Source organism: Molothrus ater, chromosome 9, assembly GCF_012460135.2.
Source record: "Molothrus ater isolate BHLD 08-10-18 breed brown headed cowbird chromosome 9, BPBGC_Mater_1.1, whole genome shotgun sequence".
NCBI lineage: Eukaryota > Metazoa > Chordata > Aves > Passeriformes > Icteridae > Molothrus > Molothrus ater.
In genome coordinates, this window is record NC_050486.2 from 12,342,822 (window position 1) to 12,360,538 (window position 17,717).

The 17,717-nt window shown below is 36.9% G+C and overlaps 2 protein-coding genes across 2 annotated transcripts; one reads left to right on the plus strand and one right to left on the minus strand.

Moving 5' to 3' along the window:
* Positions 1-11: 11 nt before the first annotated feature.
* On the plus strand, positions 12-12,103 carry LRRC39 (leucine rich repeat containing 39). The gene is made up of 9 exons (XM_036387631.2): positions 12-2,186; positions 4,304-4,496; positions 5,342-5,447; positions 6,661-6,817; positions 7,364-7,500; positions 8,936-9,081; positions 9,453-9,605; positions 10,671-10,810; positions 11,826-12,103. The coding sequence occupies exons 2-9, from the start codon at positions 4,372-4,374 to the stop codon at positions 11,879-11,881; spliced, it is 1,020 nt and encodes a 339-aa protein (XP_036243524.1). The 5' UTR covers positions 12-2,186; positions 4,304-4,371; the 3' UTR covers positions 11,882-12,103.
* TRMT13 (tRNA methyltransferase 13 homolog) lies at positions 11,948-17,659 on the minus strand (the record flags this gene model as incomplete). Its single annotated transcript, XM_054515752.1, has 10 exons — positions 11,948-12,357; positions 12,651-13,056; positions 13,939-14,013; positions 14,683-14,755; positions 15,030-15,197; positions 15,495-15,601; positions 16,028-16,097; positions 16,220-16,282; positions 17,108-17,174; positions 17,622-17,659. Coding segments are annotated over 10 exons (1,263 nt in total), but the record flags the coding sequence as incomplete, so codon positions are not given.
* Between the last annotated feature and the right edge of the window lie 58 nt (positions 17,660-17,717).

Sequence of the window (17,717 nt, forward strand, 5' to 3'; positions counted from 1 at the left end):
GGCCATATTTATTCAAATGCTTACTGACAACACTGATTGATAACTATCAAGGCCTTAATACTCTCTAGAATGTCCTATATTTTTAAAGGCTGAAAGTAGTTTCAGCCCTTAATGCTTTCCAGTTATTTTTGATTCTTATAGAAAATATCTGTCTGTTAAAATGAAATGAGAAAGAAAGAGAAAACAAAATAAAAAAAGAAGGATCTTGTTTTATTATTCTGTCATTAGGTAAGCCTGACAGTAAATTGATCATGATCTTGCATTCTGTTATTGATATTCAGATACTAGAATCTGATAGATTAATCAGATTCAACAAAGAATGGATATTAAAAAATACTATGAGATAAGGACTTCTTCTTAAACTCAGACACGAGGCACATAATGAATAGGTTCAAATTAATGACTTTGGAACAGAAAACTTATGTGGCTTTAAGGTAAAAGAAACAGATCATGATGATTGCACTGCTGATTTAATGGGAGATACGAAGAAAACTGTTGGATATAAATACCTTCTAAACAGATACATTTCACACAGAGACGAGAAAAGATAGTTACGTAGCCTTAAAAATGAATTTGTAATGCACAAAACAGACGTTTTCTCCTTTTTTTAGATATCAAAAACAGGAGCATTCTTCAAAATTATAGACCAAAGTTATCTATTGCATTTAGCTGTGAAGATGTGAGACAGGCTACCAGAGGTAGAATCCCTGCTATCCATGATGCTGAGACTGAATAAGAGAAAAGCTGGTAATGTATGGAGTGTGGCGCATCCATGTAAGGTGCTATTAATATTTCTATTGTGCTATAAGGGTCTTTTATATAAAGGTAATTTCTTGCAAAGTTTGACTGTTATATCATGTTTATCACCCATTTCATTTTTATCAGATTTATTTATTCCTAATAAAAAATGTAAAGCCACAAAATATTGTTTTTATTTGTGAATTTTATGCAGGCAGTCCTGTATGGGTGACTCAAACTCTTTCTTCTTGCCTTAAAGAACATATTATACTCAAGGCTACCAGAAGAACACAGCCTAATGTCTACTTTTCTACAAGTATATTGTTGTGGTAAGGACTTAGTCTGAAGGCTTAGGATATTTTTTAATCTGATGATCACTGAGAAAATAAATTGAGAAGATAGAAATGTATGAAAGAAAGCAATAAAATTACTTTGAAATACTTAAGACAGAATAATTTTACCTACACAAGGAGAAGATTGAAAGCTAAAGCACTTAGTGTTTTTTTAAGTAGGTAATGGTATTCATGTATTTAGTTGTTTGTGGACTGGAGAGGGTTGAGGTTTTTTATTATAAAGTTCTGTGTAATAGAGTTATAACCAAATTAATGATACTTTTAAAATTTCATCTTCACATTTTATACTCTAGCTCAATTGGTTTGAACTATCCAGTTATATGGCTTCTGCCTCAAATAGTGACCTTGTAGTTATTATTGTCTCTCCTCCCATTTGATTGAAGTAAAAGATTATGACAGACTTGTTCTCCTTTTATCTTCTCCAAGGGCTATTTGAAGAAATAGAATGTTAAATATTTTTCATGATTGGAACCCTAAAAGGGATGAGTAATAACCCCTCTGCACATCCTGGTAAAGATTACTTTTCTGTCTGGACTTTTAAAATTTGCAGTAAAATTCTTCAGCAAGAGAATTCTTCAGCACTGGCAAAAGTAATGAGTAAAATACTTAGTGATGTAATACCTTTTCTTGTCTGTTTAGTCAATGTGGATGTTTAATAGCACTTTGAAGCTCAGTTACCTTGCAGAGAAACATTACTGAAGAAAACAGTCATTTTTAATTCAATACTAGCCTTTTTTGTTTATGATTGTAATTTTTAATTCAAAACCAACTTATTGTGTAGCATAACAATATTCCTTTGTTCTTCTTTGTTCACAATTTCTGTTAATGGGAGTCCAATTTAGGGAAGCCCAGTCACACTCAACAAACTGGGAAGGCTTCAACAGTGGTAAATGCTTGGGGGGGTTGCAAAATGCCTCATGTGATGCCTTCTATTCTCAGCATAGGTTAAAATTAGAACTAGACTGACATTGCATTGGAGTCTGAGTGAGAGTTTTAAATGGCTTTGGTAATGCAGACAAGATTCATAATTTGTCTCTGCTCTTGTCCAGAAAGCAATGAGTCTCAGAAAATCCTTGAAAACACCAAATAATTAAGGTGAGTTGTTTTTAAACTCTTTCTGATGCTTGGAGGTGAAGTTGTTGGGAGATCTGATTACTTGGGAGTGAATTTGCAGTTGTTTTACAGCCACTCTTGGGAATTCACTTCTGAATTGTTGGCTGTGATGGCAAGATTATTGTGGTTATTATTTTCTTGATGAATAATATCTAAGAACAAGATCTTTTTGATGGAATCCAGTTACACGATGAAATCATCCTGAAAATAGTCATATACTTAGGTCCTTTGATATTTCATGGTTCTAAGGTAGTATTTGTTGAATGATATGCAAAAGAGAGTTGCCCAGGGTAAGCTTTACTAGAAATAAGTATTGGTTTGACTGTATAGTATGATACTGGGTTTGGTAGTACAACTATTAACAAATGTCTCTTTTCTGCACAATTTATATAAAAAGATTTCTAGTTTTCTACCTAAGAGGGCTTGTAGTTCAAAAAATATCTCTTAACAACAAGAAATGATAGATTAGTTAATCACTTGATCTCAATAGAAATTTAATCTTGAAAAAAATCTGGCAATATGAATTGTAACCACTGACTGGAGCAAAAACCTCATGCATACATAGCCTTTCTGTGCATGTTGGGATGGGAACTGGGAAGGGTAGTTACTCTGACCACTGAAAGAGAAGCTGATCCTTCAAACTAGTAAATGTGATCACCTTTATATGGGGGAGGGAATAAATATACAGTCCTCTCTTTACAGGAAAAAATCCAATCCCTCTGTAGGAACCCAAAGGCCAGACTGCACTGCCACACTGGGGTTGCCATTTGTGTCACTTGTCAAATCCTGCCATTTTTCCTTAACAAGCAAAGAACACATAAGAATCATAAATATTAGTGTATTAGACCAGATTCTTCTTTATGCAAGCTTTATAATTTGATTTTGTGCTGTCTTTACAAGAGGAAGCAATCCTGACATTTTACATTTTATTTGCCTACACATTTTAACTTAATTTTGGACTTTACAAATAAGTATGTTAGCAAAGGACATGTAAACATAAAATAGAATGATTGCCAGTTTGAGCACAAAAATGGTCACCAAGCAATTGTGGTTTATCCAGGCTACACAAAATTATAACAGAAATAGATAGGAAAGAAAAGATTGGTCCTAAAAGACAGACCTGCAGCTATTATAGGGAAATATATGTATGAAAAGACATGAAATTCCTCTTTTGTTGTTACCTACCTGGTTGTTTGGAAGAAACTTATCCTTACTTTTTAAATTTAAAGCATATATAGGACATTTCTCTTACTTGCCACTACAAGTATCAGTAAAAAGTTAGAAAGGGAGCATTCAGATCATCAGTGTTCAGAGTACACTGCTGCTGGTATGAAGTTTAGCCCTGCAAGCTTATCTGAATATCAGTATCTTGGCTCCAGTAATGACAATAAGAATGGTTTTTAGAGGGATGCAGTGATTAGAATGAGTGAGAATCCTATTTTGCTGCTCTTCAGGACAATATGCATTAATTATCTCACAAAGGATACATAATTTCAATACTTTAGACTGAGTTTCATTTTAAATGGGAATTCTGACACTTAGGGATACACAAACATTCAAAGAGAAATCAGAAGGATTTAAATGCATTTTTCTAAAGGTGATGCATTACTAACTATAAAATGCATTGTACTGAGTTAAGCTATGAAGAAAATGAATGGAAATAAAGTATACTAATTAATTTCCAGGAACAGTTCAGTTTCTGTAAAGAGCAAAACTCCTTCAGTGACAAGTATCTATATCAGGTAGATGTCAGAATCCAGCTATCAGAATTGAACTGCCTTAGATTGCAGGTAACAGTTTAATGTCTTCCTGGCATGGGAATGAATGCTCAAATCTGCATTTAATAATTATGGTCAACACTTAGCCTTCCATTGAAGGAATGAGAGAAGCAGTGTTCACTGAATAAGAATGCAGAGATTGCAAAAAATACCATTTCTTATTATAATAAAATGTAATTGGTGCAATTATCTATTTTTACACAGAGAAAGCAGTTGATAAAATCCTGCCAGTTCTTTATATTAACTCATTTGATAACATAATGAAGTGGGTATTGCAGTATTTTAGTTTTCATGTCACTGTCCCCATCTGGTAACCCATAGCTGAAGTGGTGCATTGAGCCTGAAATTCAGTCAGATTCCTGCAAGCAAATTTGAACATGTAAAGGATCATGGCTGAAACTGCAGTTTGCCTGGGAACATTCTCTGCTGTGAAGACGCTCTGGGAAGTGAGAATACACAAGATAAATGAAGAATTACAGAGAGAAAAGGAGTTCAGGCAGAGGTCTGCGGGAAGGTAGGTAAATTGTAACTCTTCTAGTATGTGAAAAGCCAGACCTTATGTTACATTTCAATGACTGTAATTGCTTTCTTCGAACTCATGCAGACTCTAATTCCTTCGTTGTTACTCCAGCAGGATTCCCAGTGATTAGAATTTATCTAGTGTCTGTGATAAAAATATTAATATACAGATTAAATCCCCTGAACTCAGATGCTAAAATCCTCTGCTCTGTAAATATTCTAGCCAGTGAAGATTTGTTATGCTTTCTTCTCCATTGAGGTATTAACAGGGTTGCTTGGTCTTCTGTTTGGCCAGCAATTCTATGAGATTTAGGGTACTATTTTTGGTACTCCTAATTTATCAGATGTGTTTGAAGTGGAACAACAAATTCAAAAGTTATTCAGGGAGAATACAAGCAGAAAGACAGAGAATGACCTTATCATAACTCTTGTGTAGGTACGCTTTGGAAATCAAGCTAAAAGAAACTGATTGACCTATTTTCTTGCACTTATATGTGATGGACTGGAAGGCTTTCATTTAGGAGTCTGCTTCAAAATGTGCTTTAGAACTTAATTCCACATGACTTTATATTCTGTGACCCTGCTGCAACGTGTTGAAAGTGAATTATGTCCTCCTTCTGAATGTAAATTTAAAGAACTGTAAAATAGATTTCCTATAAATTACCTTAGCCAAACATTTAGGGCTTTTTTTCCCTCCAACTGATAGTATATTAACATCCAGATAAAATTAATGCTATTTGACAATAAGGTGCTTGTATCTTTTTTCCAGAAAATAGATAGGATAGGAATTATTGGCTGTATTCATTGTGGCACCACTGGCAGATCTTTTTTCCCTTGTAGGCTACTGCTTGTCTGGGAGGAGAGAGCTGCTTTAGCAAAGCTCAAAGAAAAAGTTATTAATGAAGGTGGAAGAGCAATTTTAAGGATAGAGGAGGAAGAATGGAAGGTAGGGTTGATAGGAATGAATGCTGCTTGTGTTGAATGACTCATGCATTAGAAGACTACTATTTACAACTTTACACTTACAGTGGTACTATTTGTGTTCTATTAACTGCTCACTGTGCTTTGCTAACAGTGAATTGGGACTCACTGTTGTGAGTGTAAAAGCAAGCTGGGGGTTCTTAGTCCTGAATGTTAAGCATTACTCTGCAAAAACAAAGCCCAAAAGATTTTTCTGTATTAGAAATTATTTTCACTGCAGAGTATGATTTTCATTATGTAAATTCTCATTTAACATTCACACACCAGAACTACTGAAATGTATCAAGATGAAAGCCCACTGTGTTTGGCTGCATGAAGATATTTCTCACTGTTTGTTTTCTCTTTCTAAGAGTGAAAATGAGCCAGTAGATTCCCAGAACACTATAACTGGTATTTCTCATGTGCAGAGCTAATCTGCTGTTAATGCTGGCAGAGTGAAGGCCATCTGTGCTGTGAGCCATGCAGAAATGCACTGACCAGCTCCCAGAAAGTCATGAGAATTAGTTTGTGTTGAGACCAGTGAGAACATGACAGCCAGACCCAGCCCTCTGTGCAAAAATCTATTTAGGGCAGTTTCATCTTCAGTTATATTGAATTAAAAAAATTTTAAAAAAGAAAAAGAAACAAACAAAAACAAGCCTGAAACTTGTCCATGAAGTGCAGGTATGTAAATCCTGGGAGCCAAGAGAGGGCAGGTTGCATCTGTGATCAGAAGACAACCCACACTGGTGTTCACTTGAGGAGCATGGGATCATGGGATATGCTGAGTCCACGGAGTCGAACTCCTGGCTGTGCACAGCACCATCTCCAAGAGTTACACCCTGTGCCTGAGAGCATTGTCCAAACCCTTCTTGAACTCTGTCAGGCTTGGTGCTGTGCCCACTGCCCTGGAGAGCCTGTTCCAGTGCCCAACCACCCCCTGGAGGAAGAACCCTTTCCTAATATATTGATGTAAACCTTTATAAAATGTAAACCTTATCCTAATATGTATGTTAGTAAACTCGTATCAGTTATGCTTGCTATTTCTAGCATATTTTAGTTCTCACCATTCATTTTGTAACCTACATATTACAGTATAGCTTAAAAAAAAGTACAGGCTTTTAGTGTTTCAAATAAAACTTCTGCCTCAAGCTTGTATTCTAAGCTGAATTTCTTCTGGTTTGTATTTCTTGTTGTAGACATTACCTTCATGCTTATTGAAACTAATCCATCTCCAGGAATGGCAGCTTCACAGAACTAGTTTGCAGAAAATTCCTCAGTTTATTGGAAGATTTCACAGCCTTGTTGTTCTGGATCTATCCCGGAACTCAATTGAAAGTGTACCTAAAGAAATTGGTGAGCTGTGCTTTTATTTTCAGCTGCTTTTCCAAGAAAATTGGTCTCACACAAATGTACCATTTTTGTGCCCTTTGCTTGTCTAATAATCCTATTGGGTAGTACGAAAACAGATTATTTAAATCTCAGTGAGATAGACATCTCCAAACCATAAATTCCCTATAAACTAAAAATGGGGCTGGATGGAAGAGACATATCACTATGAAAGCTCCCCATGGCAAAAAAAAGGACCTGTTTGCAGAGCAGGGACTAGACATCAGAATGCAGCAAAGTGATGCTGAAAAACAGACTGCATGGTCTGAGTCCATGGCAGGAGTAGCCTAGTCACAATTTTTTGGTTTTGGGTTTTTCCTTGAAGCACTCCACTACATTGCAGTCTTGTACTAAAGAGTCCTGAGGTGCTGCTATTTGCAGTTTGGTGATTTTTTTTTGTTTGGTTTCGTGAGAACACAGAGAATTTTTATAACAGTAAAAGGATAAGGCAAAACAAATCATAGTGCTGCAAATAGAATAAAGATTAACATTTCTCATTTGTGCTCTCTGCAGGCCAGCTGACCAGCCTCCAAGAGCTGCTTCTCAGCTACAACAGAATAAAATCTGTTCCTAAGGAAATAAGTAACTGCATCAGTCTGGAAAGATTGGAACTGGCTGTCAACAGAAGTATCTGTGATCTTCCTCCTCAGGTTTTGACAGACTGTTTAGTTTTGTTTCACGCATATTTTTGATTTATCCAAAGCCAATTATCATTACATGTTGCATTTCTGTTTTCAGACTTGCTGTGAAGCTGTGATTTCACAGTACTCCACACTGATGTGAACAATATTTCCATGACTGGTCAAAGTGAAGCCACATGAGAAGCACATACACACACCTGAGGAGCTGAAGGAGCCAGTCTTTATTTTGGCCAGATAAATGACTTGGCAGTGCCCTGAGGGCAGTGACACACTCCATATCAATTTGTTTAGGCTGGATATTGTCACTTATTCACCCCACTAAGAATCTGATGCCTTAGCACAGAGAAGTTCTCTTTTATGGTTTAGACTACAAATTCATAGCTCATGCCAGGAGACAGCTGTAAGCATTTTTGCCAGAACAGCTAGATCTGAAAAGGGGTTGTGTGATTTATACAACTGCCTGTGCAGAGGTGAACAATTGTTCTCAAATGTTGAAAACAAGTATGAGAGAATGAAAACAACTACTCACCTACTATTGAACTTTAATATGAACAGACCAAAATGTGAGACCTGCATCTGTAACTATTAGTCTCTTAGATAGAGATGACAAGTATGTAATCATATTTACTTGTTTTAATTTATCTAAAAAAACCAGTCATGGCAATAGTTGACAGCAATCAGTGCCTTGCAATATTGAGTGACTCCAAATAGCAATAGCACAGAATCTTCAAATGGAAATATCTACTATTAACCAAAATCCAGAATTTACAAAATCTATGTGGATACAGGTTGCAGGGTGTAATGTAGAAAATCCGTAGTTCTGTCTGATGGAGACTGCAGTGATGTGAACACTGGGAAGCTTTGGTTATGTACACTTGAGTGGCATTCAGTGTTGAGGCAATTGCAGCAGATCTGCTCGAAAACATCTTTGTACCACTTGAACATTGCAAAAGCACCTGAAGGCGTCATTCACCAAAGGACTTGGGTGCTGTGATACTATGTTGCATTTTTAGAATGTCTTGCCAGAGTAGTGGACTTCACAGCATGGAAGGTGTCATAGTTCACTCTACAATATAGTCCATGCAATTTGATACATAAAAATCTAAATATTTGACTAATGAAAAATGGCATATTGCACAGAGTATGAAATTCTAAGGACAGTTCTGTCTTTAACATTCTTTTTCTTGAGGCTTGGGGCATATCTACATTGTAGTCAGCAGTTATGGCACTCACTACTGGGTGGGAGATAAAGTTCTGCTGCCTTATCAGTTCCCAACCTATCTACCTTCCAGGTAAAACTGTTATTGTCAGGTATTATCAGCTATTGGAACTCAAAACCATTATGTGTTTACTGGCTCCAAAATGTTTTGTAATGTTTCTTAGATTACTGCTGTACTGCTGCAGCAGCTACCCAAAGCTGCATTAAATCTCCCCTTCTTTTCAGCTCAGTGATTTAAAGAAGCTGTCACACATAGATTTGTGCATGAATCAGTTTACTGCCATCCCTTCAGCTCTCCTCAACATGCCAAATCTGGAATGGTTAGATATGGGGGGAAACAAACTCCAGGAGCTTCCTGCTGCGATTGACAGGTAAATACCGCTCAAAGCTCATCTTAGTTCTCAATTCCACTGCATTGAAATTCTAATTAATAAACACTACTTCTAAAGAGAATTTTTTTGTTAACCTCACTCCAAAGTCAAGATTTTATCAGCCCTAATGTGATGTTTGGATAAGCTGGAATAATCCATTCAATTAACAATAAATTCAGTATCAACTATAACGTTAAATATGTATTGTCAACTACATTTTTGAACAGAGGTGATTGTCTTGGATATGGGGTTTCCTTTGAGACTTGTTGCACTATGAGTCCTTTATGTGGCTGAAAAATTAATTTTATAGTAATGACTGAGAGGAATAATTCTATGAATCTTGATTTATTGCACAAATACCTATTTTTCAGAATGGAAAACCTCCACACCTTATGGCTCCAAAGGAATGAAATAAACTCTTTGCCAGAAACCATTGCTAATATGAAAAACCTTAGTACTCTTGTTCTTAGCAACAACAAACTTAAGGATATTCCAGCTTGTATGAAGGACATGACAAATCTGAGGTAAGAAAAAGCACCAGTAATATACATGAAAATAACTAGAAAATACTTTTTAAAGTCCTCCTTGAGTTGTAGATCACAGAGTGATACTAAGGGAGAGGAAAAGGCATTTTACAATTGTACAGATGGATACAATAAATCAGCATAATTACACAGATTCATAACAATTAAGGATCTGGTGAAGTAAGTTTTGTGTAGTGAAACTTAGTTAAAGATGTAAATTATGATACTTACAGTCTCACATGGAAGGTAGACTATAAAACATTTTCTCATTTCATAGCCCTCCCACTATAACTGCCCTTTGATACCACTCTCTAAAAGCAAGAATTTGCAGAAAAATGTGGCAGGCATTAAAATGACAAAAAGTAGAATTTTGCCATTGAGAATTCAAGCATTCAGAATTAAACAAAATTTATTAGGTTTAAGACATGGATGAAACTGTCATGTACTTGATATGAAACATAAAAAATAATGTAAATTCTTAATTGGTGGAATTTGAACTACTCCTTAGTGTACTGTGACAGAAACCTCCCTGTTGTTAACATTTTCATTTGGATTATTGGATGCTGGCTGTTTTAGAGAAAGAATGCTGGTCTGCATAAATCATGCCTAACTCAGGAAGACAATTCCTGTCCTCAGCTCTTTTGGAAGAACATCCTTAACTAAAAATATACAAGCATAGACCCAAAGATGAACAAGAATAAAGAGAGACAGGACTGGCTCCTGCCTTGCAAAGCTGGGAGGAGCCACTTGCACTGTTCTCATTCACTCACCTGTTTGTGAAAGCTCAATACATCTGACAGTGGGGTCAGAAACTGAAGACAAAATGATGAGGAACACAGTGTTTTTTCCCACACAATCAGTTACTGTTCCCACAATCAGTTACTGTTATGAAGCATCTTCTTAGCTTACTTAATACTACTGATAGAGTGGTGAGTTTAGTATAACAAGAACTTAATTTCCTTTTGCTTAAAATAGTGTTTTGAGAAATCTTAATTCAATTTCAAAAGAATTATTTTCTCTGGACAAAACTTACTGCAAGATTAACCTTTTCTGGTGAATTCCTAGATTTGTCAACTTCAGAGACAACCCACTGGAGCTACAGATAACACTCCCTCCGTGTGAGAACACAGACGAGGAGGAACAACAGGAAATGTTTGGCATTGACTTCATGCACATGTATATCCAGGAATCACTCAAGAATACAGGTATGGCTTTTTTATTAATTCTGATCTCTCCACAGCACAGTGAGGAAGAGAGGGATAAACTGGATAAATAAAATCTAGGATACGTATAAAAATGAAACATGAATAACCTTCTTAATAAATGAGTAATGTTTTCCAAAAAAAAAATCTGTAAACAGGCTTTTACTGAGGACAGGGGCACTTTTAACAGGAGTTGGCACTGTAGGTCTCCAACAAACAGCACAGATTCTGGTAGGAACGTGCTGGAACCATGGAGCACTGTAATAAACGTGCCTGAGTTACCTGCACCATGGATAAAGAGAAGCTGATGACTGTCTTTCATATTTGCAATTTAATCAGTTTACATAGTGAAGGTCTTCTAGCATCCTTTAATTCATGAAGCTCAACTTTTCCTGGTTTTGGATGTTGTCCAGATGGTACTTCTAGAGGAAGATAAGAAGTGTCTATGTTCCCAAGGTACATCTTTTAGCAATGAACTATCAACACCTGATGAACACACGTTTCTCACAACTTGCTTTCCCTGACACAAAATACAGTCACTTAAACAAACAGCCCCAGTTTCATCCCATTTCTAAAACATGACAGAAATTTGCTGTTCATTGTCTCTGGGGTAACAGCTTTAATGCTGCAGTAAGAGACCCAAATAAGCACTTTGGAACAGATACTCAGTTGGCAGCTGTTACTTGCAGCAAGCACTTCACTGCAGATATAAAATGATCTCTCTGATCTTCATTCTGTGTTTTGTGAAGGCTTAAAAAAATGAATGTAATGCTCTTGTTTTAGAACACTAAGCCAGTTTTTTTCTTATCAATATTTCATGAACAAATTATCAAATTAGCAAAAATATCCCAAGATGACACTTTAGACATAAATTTTCTTTCTGAATAGATTCTCTAGCAGCACAGGCTGATCAAAGTACTTAGGCCTACTTAAATATTTTAAGAGGAAATACAAAGCTATTCGGAACTTCAAAGTGAGAATAAAGTATGTCAACTTATTTTATTCTGTTGTCTTTCAGGAAATGTGGAAAGTTTTACTTCTGGTTCTCCTCCTGTCATGAATCCTAATGAATAAAGAATGTAACTGTGAATGGAAGAAAATATCAAATACACTTCTTCACAGCAAAGAGGCTACAACAGGTTTCAAATATTCTTAGGGATTTTATTTTTCCATTGATGAGAATTGGTTTGCATATTTGTAATTCCCAGTGAAACTGGAGAATATAAGACCTTTTCTTGGGTACAGGAAAAATGATAAAGTTTTTTTTTGTAAGAAATGAAGTAGTTTTTATAAAAACCCAGATGAGTTTTATAGGGTTTGTTTTTTTCCCCACCAATTCCAAATCTATCTCCTGTTATTTAGTTGGCTCTGGTATCACAGAAGGATTTGGGACAGCTGTCAACAGGACATTCTCCAAGGACACAGCAGACTCTGTGTAATACTGCAGTGCAGCCTTGTATCCTTGCTGTTGTAAATACTCAATCCGCCCGTGATCAATCAGCCGTTTGCAGAGGCAGCCCAGCTCCTTCCTCTCCTCAACACTCAGTATCCTGTTCCACATAAAGGAGGGAAGGAAAGAGTTTTGGTAATTAGCATTTGTAGTTAAGCTTAGAAAAACTACTGAAATCATTGTAAGTTCATTTCAGTCAGGTAAGCGTAACTGTTGAAATATTTTGAAATGTATGTCCATGAAAATAATATTTTTTAAGTAAAATATGTCTATTAGTTTAATAATCAAATGTTTCTGCAAAATTAGTCCTTTTGAGGACACAAAACAATTTAATGTGCCACTATACATAGCTTTTCTGCTGGAGTCCATTTGCTAGGAAAAAAACATACATACCCTTGTAAAGTGTCAGAACCACTTGCTGTCGTGCTGAGTGTGTGCTCATGTTCTTCTGTGTCATTAGTTTGGTCTTCACTTGTAGAAGCTTTGCCTGTGGTTTCTTGCATGCCACAAGTGGCCCAACTACTCATTCTCTGAAAATAATGGAATTCTACTGGTCCCAGTCCTACTGATTTAAAGAACTCTCTGCCTACATAATGTGTCCAGTCACACTTGTGATGGCAACACAGAGCAATAACAATTCCAGCTACAGGCTTATGGTCTTCTGTGGTGCTTTCATTACCAGCTGATTTGTGAGGAGCCACCTCTGTCTGAGCAGCCCTGCAGCGTTTTGGTGCAGGCTCTTCATCTTTCCCATCACAGCAAGTGGTGTAACTTTCAACCAAGCATCTCAAAGCAAGATCTGGGAATGAACAAATACATCCCCCCCAACAAAAATATCCATAACTACCATGCCATTAGTTATACAGGCTGTATCATGGTTGGGAATGTGCTTCCCACAAAGAAAAATAAAATTACACATCACAAACTAAGCCAAAAAGCAAGTTAAATGATAACTAAAAATTACAAACATGCTTTGAAAACATGAAAACCCTAAATGTGGTTTCTCTGGAGCTTCTAAGAACTTATCCTCTGAAATATTTGTTCTGCAAAAGTGAATTTAAAATAGTTTGGTTAAAAAATTGGCATATTGTAGGAGAATCTCCTCCCTGTAAAACACATGAGTATTTGCTCTAAAAGTTTGATATCTAGAACACAGTCTATTAAATATGCACATGTACTTCTTAAATGCTTAACTGTGTCATCTTTGTCACACTACCCATAAAGGTGTCATATTTGAGATGTCTTTCTCTACACAGTAGCCATATAACATTAGAAAAACTGTATTAGGTTAAAGTAGTCACGAGAGAAACACAATCTCATTTGTGTTTGGGATACATATTCAGACAGCCAATAAAATTTTAGAAAGAAAATTGTCTCAAAGAAGAGACAACTGTGCTAAAAAAAGTACTCTCAAACACATGACCCATGCCACCACACACTGTTCTCTGTTCTAATCTATTAAAGGCAAGAAGGACTGCACTTCTGCCTAAAGTATCCTTACATCTATTGTCCTTTTACTATTCCGCTGGAGTCAAGAGATATTTAGAAAATAATTACTGTGTTCACCAGAAAAGGTTTAGAGGGCAAGAACAGCTTAAAAGGACAATTTGGAAGATCAGTGTAGTCAGAGTGTAAGGTTTATATCCGGACTTTCTGCAGTTCACACATCTGTAATTCATACCTGTTGCAGCACCACACAAATGCTTCCCAATTCCTACCACTGGTAGTTTTTTCTTCTCCAAAATAGGTACCTTATCTGGAGGGGAAAAAAAAAAACAACCAACAAACCCCCATCCAATCCACAACTACCCCAGCACCTCTCTTTTTTCTGAATAGTATAATTTCAGCACACTTAGAACTCAATGTTTGCCAGTACTAAACTACATTGATTGGCACATTTTGTTAAGACAAATTAAAAGAGTAGGATGCAGTGGCTGGGAAGCACATTTAACCATTTCAGCCTTTCTCTACTGCCTATGAAAGGTAAATATGACTTTAATGCATCTCCTGCTGACAGGTGCTCCCACAAATTCTGTAGCATTGATAGTGCATCACTTGCTTAATTCTACACATAAAACAAACAAGGCAAACGTGTTGAATTCTGCAAGTGCTAAAAAACCTTCAAAATGTATTTGTTTTGGTACTTTCTCACCTATAATGATGTCCTACGAGTGTATAAAAAGTAGAAAACTTTTAAACTCCATTTAAAATATATATCTATGTGTATTTATGTATATTCATTCACACATGCCTGTGTGTATATATGTGTATACATAGATACAGCATCAACATGTCCAAGCAACCACTGAGAATAATCTTCAAAACCAATATTTAAGCATGTTACACACAAACTGACTGGAACCCCAATTGAAAATTTAAAAATAAGCCTCTACTTCAGAATGACACAGGCCAAGAAGGAACTCACTTAAACATAAGTGCTGAATGTCTACTTGAAGCCTCTCAAATATAGAATCTCTCCTTTTGTGTTTTCCATCCACCTGTTTAAAGAGAACAAGAGATTGCATAGGGCTGGCCACTAATAACTATAATTTTGCTCCAGGTATTAATGTCAGACTTTTTTTTTGTCAAGTCAACATTTGAATTTCCAACGCTAAACATCAGGATTTTTTTCTAATAAATTTGCTATTTGTGAAGTATGGAATGTATAACTTGTAAAATTCAAATGTACTGAGGATAAAAAAATGAATACTAACAGCTTCAATGGCAATGGTTTAAAAATTATACTTTATTAATGTAACAATATCCTCTTACCTTGAATCTTGTGGTTGCCCTTTCCACAAGCAAAAACTGAACACTTTCAACTTTCTCTAAGGCAATATCAACCCAATGAGACAGCTTTCCTCTCCCAGCTCCAAACTCAACAAAACACCTTCCTGGACCAAGTAAATGCAATCTTTCCATGTTACCTAAAATAGAAGCCTACAAACATCAAAAGATTATTTGTGAAACAAGAAAATATATACCCTGTGTTTTGTACTGCCTTATAGAAAAATTATTCCTTCACCAAACTGGAGAAGACTTTTTAAGCCTTGCTTTCAGTGAGGGATTAGGGAAAAGATGATGTGTGTACAGAGGAAAGGGATTATATCTTCTGTTTTACTGTATCGCATTTCCTCTGTGGGAAGCAACTGGAATTATGCACCCAGTCACTCAAATTTACAGCAGCACAACTCCATGTCCAAACTCCTCTATAGTTATTAGTAAATCAGACCAAACCTGTTGTTTCAGGTGTTTGAAAGCAGATTCCCCATTCTTTGGGTCACTTAAGGCTTCTTGTAAAGCCTGGTGGGACAGTATTTGTTCCTCAAGATGGAGTTCCAGGCCTGGAGGCAAATGCAAAACTTTTAGGTATAGCTTTTGAGTTTCCAAGGGTTCCCAGTTTGTAACACCCATTACAATTGTGACATGAGCTCAGTTTGTAGCACTAACAAAACAGTCTGCTGGGAGTGTAAAGCTATTATCATATGTTCATAACAGAGCTGTATTGTTATCTGTAGGGGTATGTGAGTGACAAAAAAAAGAAAAACAAAAGGAACGGAACACAGGATTAGAGTTTTATCATTCTTTTAATCTAGTTTACTTTTTGCAGTAAAATTTAGCTATTAGAGGTCTGCCTGATAATAATTTCAGATGTGTTTTATGGCACCTATCTCATATTTTTACAGGTATCTAACAACAAAAATAACAATGAAATATTTAATCAATTAAATTTAAAACATCTTATATTTAGTATTTAGTATTAAACTCACCATTACTTGCTTTTTTCAACCTGGTAATTAAATTCTGCAGCTCTTCGATAGATAGAGAAGATAGAGGAACCTTTTTAGGGAGAAAAAGTGACACCAATAAATATCAGACCTAGGAAATTTTCTGTATCTTTGTAGTCATAAATTGCAACATGTAATGTAAGGACTGAACCTAAAACCAAATAATGTACTCACTTGTTTTTCTGGTATTTCTGCTACATCTTTTAAACCAGCATTAATATCTTGAACAAAGTAGACCTTAAAAAAATATAAAAAGAGAAGAAAATAAATTTGATTCAGTTAATTACCAGGAAACAAATGGCTAAATTCTTCAGTGTTCTTATGGTAAGGTATGTAGTAATAGGAATCCACTGCAAAGTAAGATTTTCCAAGTAATTTTCCTTCCTATAGTCTGATCCTGACACCCAGCCAGAAATGACTATTCTGACACAGTTTTACAAGACTGAACATGCTCATAAGAGTTAAGCAATCAGGGCTTACTAGACAGATTCCAGAGACCATTTTCAGGTTTCCCAGGGAATACTAAAGGTGCAATTCTAAAAAGGCAGCAAGGCAGGCAATAAAGAAGCCATCCTCTGCTTTCTTGAAAGAGCATTTTAAACACATGTGCTGCGGCTTCCCTCAGCAGCTGTCAGCCAAGCTCTGCGTGGCTCCCTGCCAGCCTGGCTGGTGTGGGCAGCTGGCTGGGATACCCAGAGCTTCTCTGCAGGTTCTGCTCTCCCAGGACAGCCTCTGCCCCAGCCTCTGAAATGAATGGCACTGGGAGAGCCTCTTCCCTCTGTATATTTCTGAGAAAAACGAATTCAACATTTTTATTTGTAACCAAGAACTGAAAAACTGTACCAAATTACAGTGAGAAGGGGCAGAGAATATGAGGGGACTGGAATGTGAGTTGCATTTCAGCAAGTACTTCTAGAGCTTCCATCCTGCCTCACAGCAGGGCTTTGCTAGACCTGCTGCCCTGCAGCTCACAGCTGCTGCCAGCACAGAAAATTCTCTGCAGGGCTGGAATGTTTAAGGTCTTAAATCCGAGAGGAAGTGCTGAAATTGCACTGCACTTACAGGCTTTGGCTTCTCTCTTGAGTTACATTTTTTTAAGTGCTTTTGTAGTTGGTCTTCATATACAGTGCTAAAAAGCCAAATGGAGAGAAAAGTAAGTATCATGTGAATACTGACAAAGAACGGGAAAAGCATTTACATATACTCACTGTTTTGGATCAAGAGGGCACGGAATTCTTTTTCTGTCATTTTGTTCCTAGTTAGAAAAGTTTTAGAAAACACTTCAGCATGCATTCAGTTTTGTGTTTTAAAGAAGCTTGAGGGGCATCAGCTTCATAAAACATCTATTCAGAATAAGTGAGTTAACCGGAACGGAGAAACGGAGACGAGAACTTAATACTTGACTGGATCCTAAACGAATAAACTTTTAATGCAAGGTGAGGGCTACTGCTGGGCTGGGGCGAGTGCCCGGCACACCGAGGCTCAAGGGAAGCACAGGCGCTGCCTCTCCAGCCGTGCCACGAGAGCGGAGCCACCCCGAGCCCGCCCGCCCTCCCAGCCCGAGGGGTCCCTGCACCTCCTCGTGCCCGTGCTCGCCGCAGAAGCGCCTGCCGGGCGCGGGGATCATCCTGCAGAAGCGCTTCTTCCTCAGCACGAAGTGAGCGCAACGCCC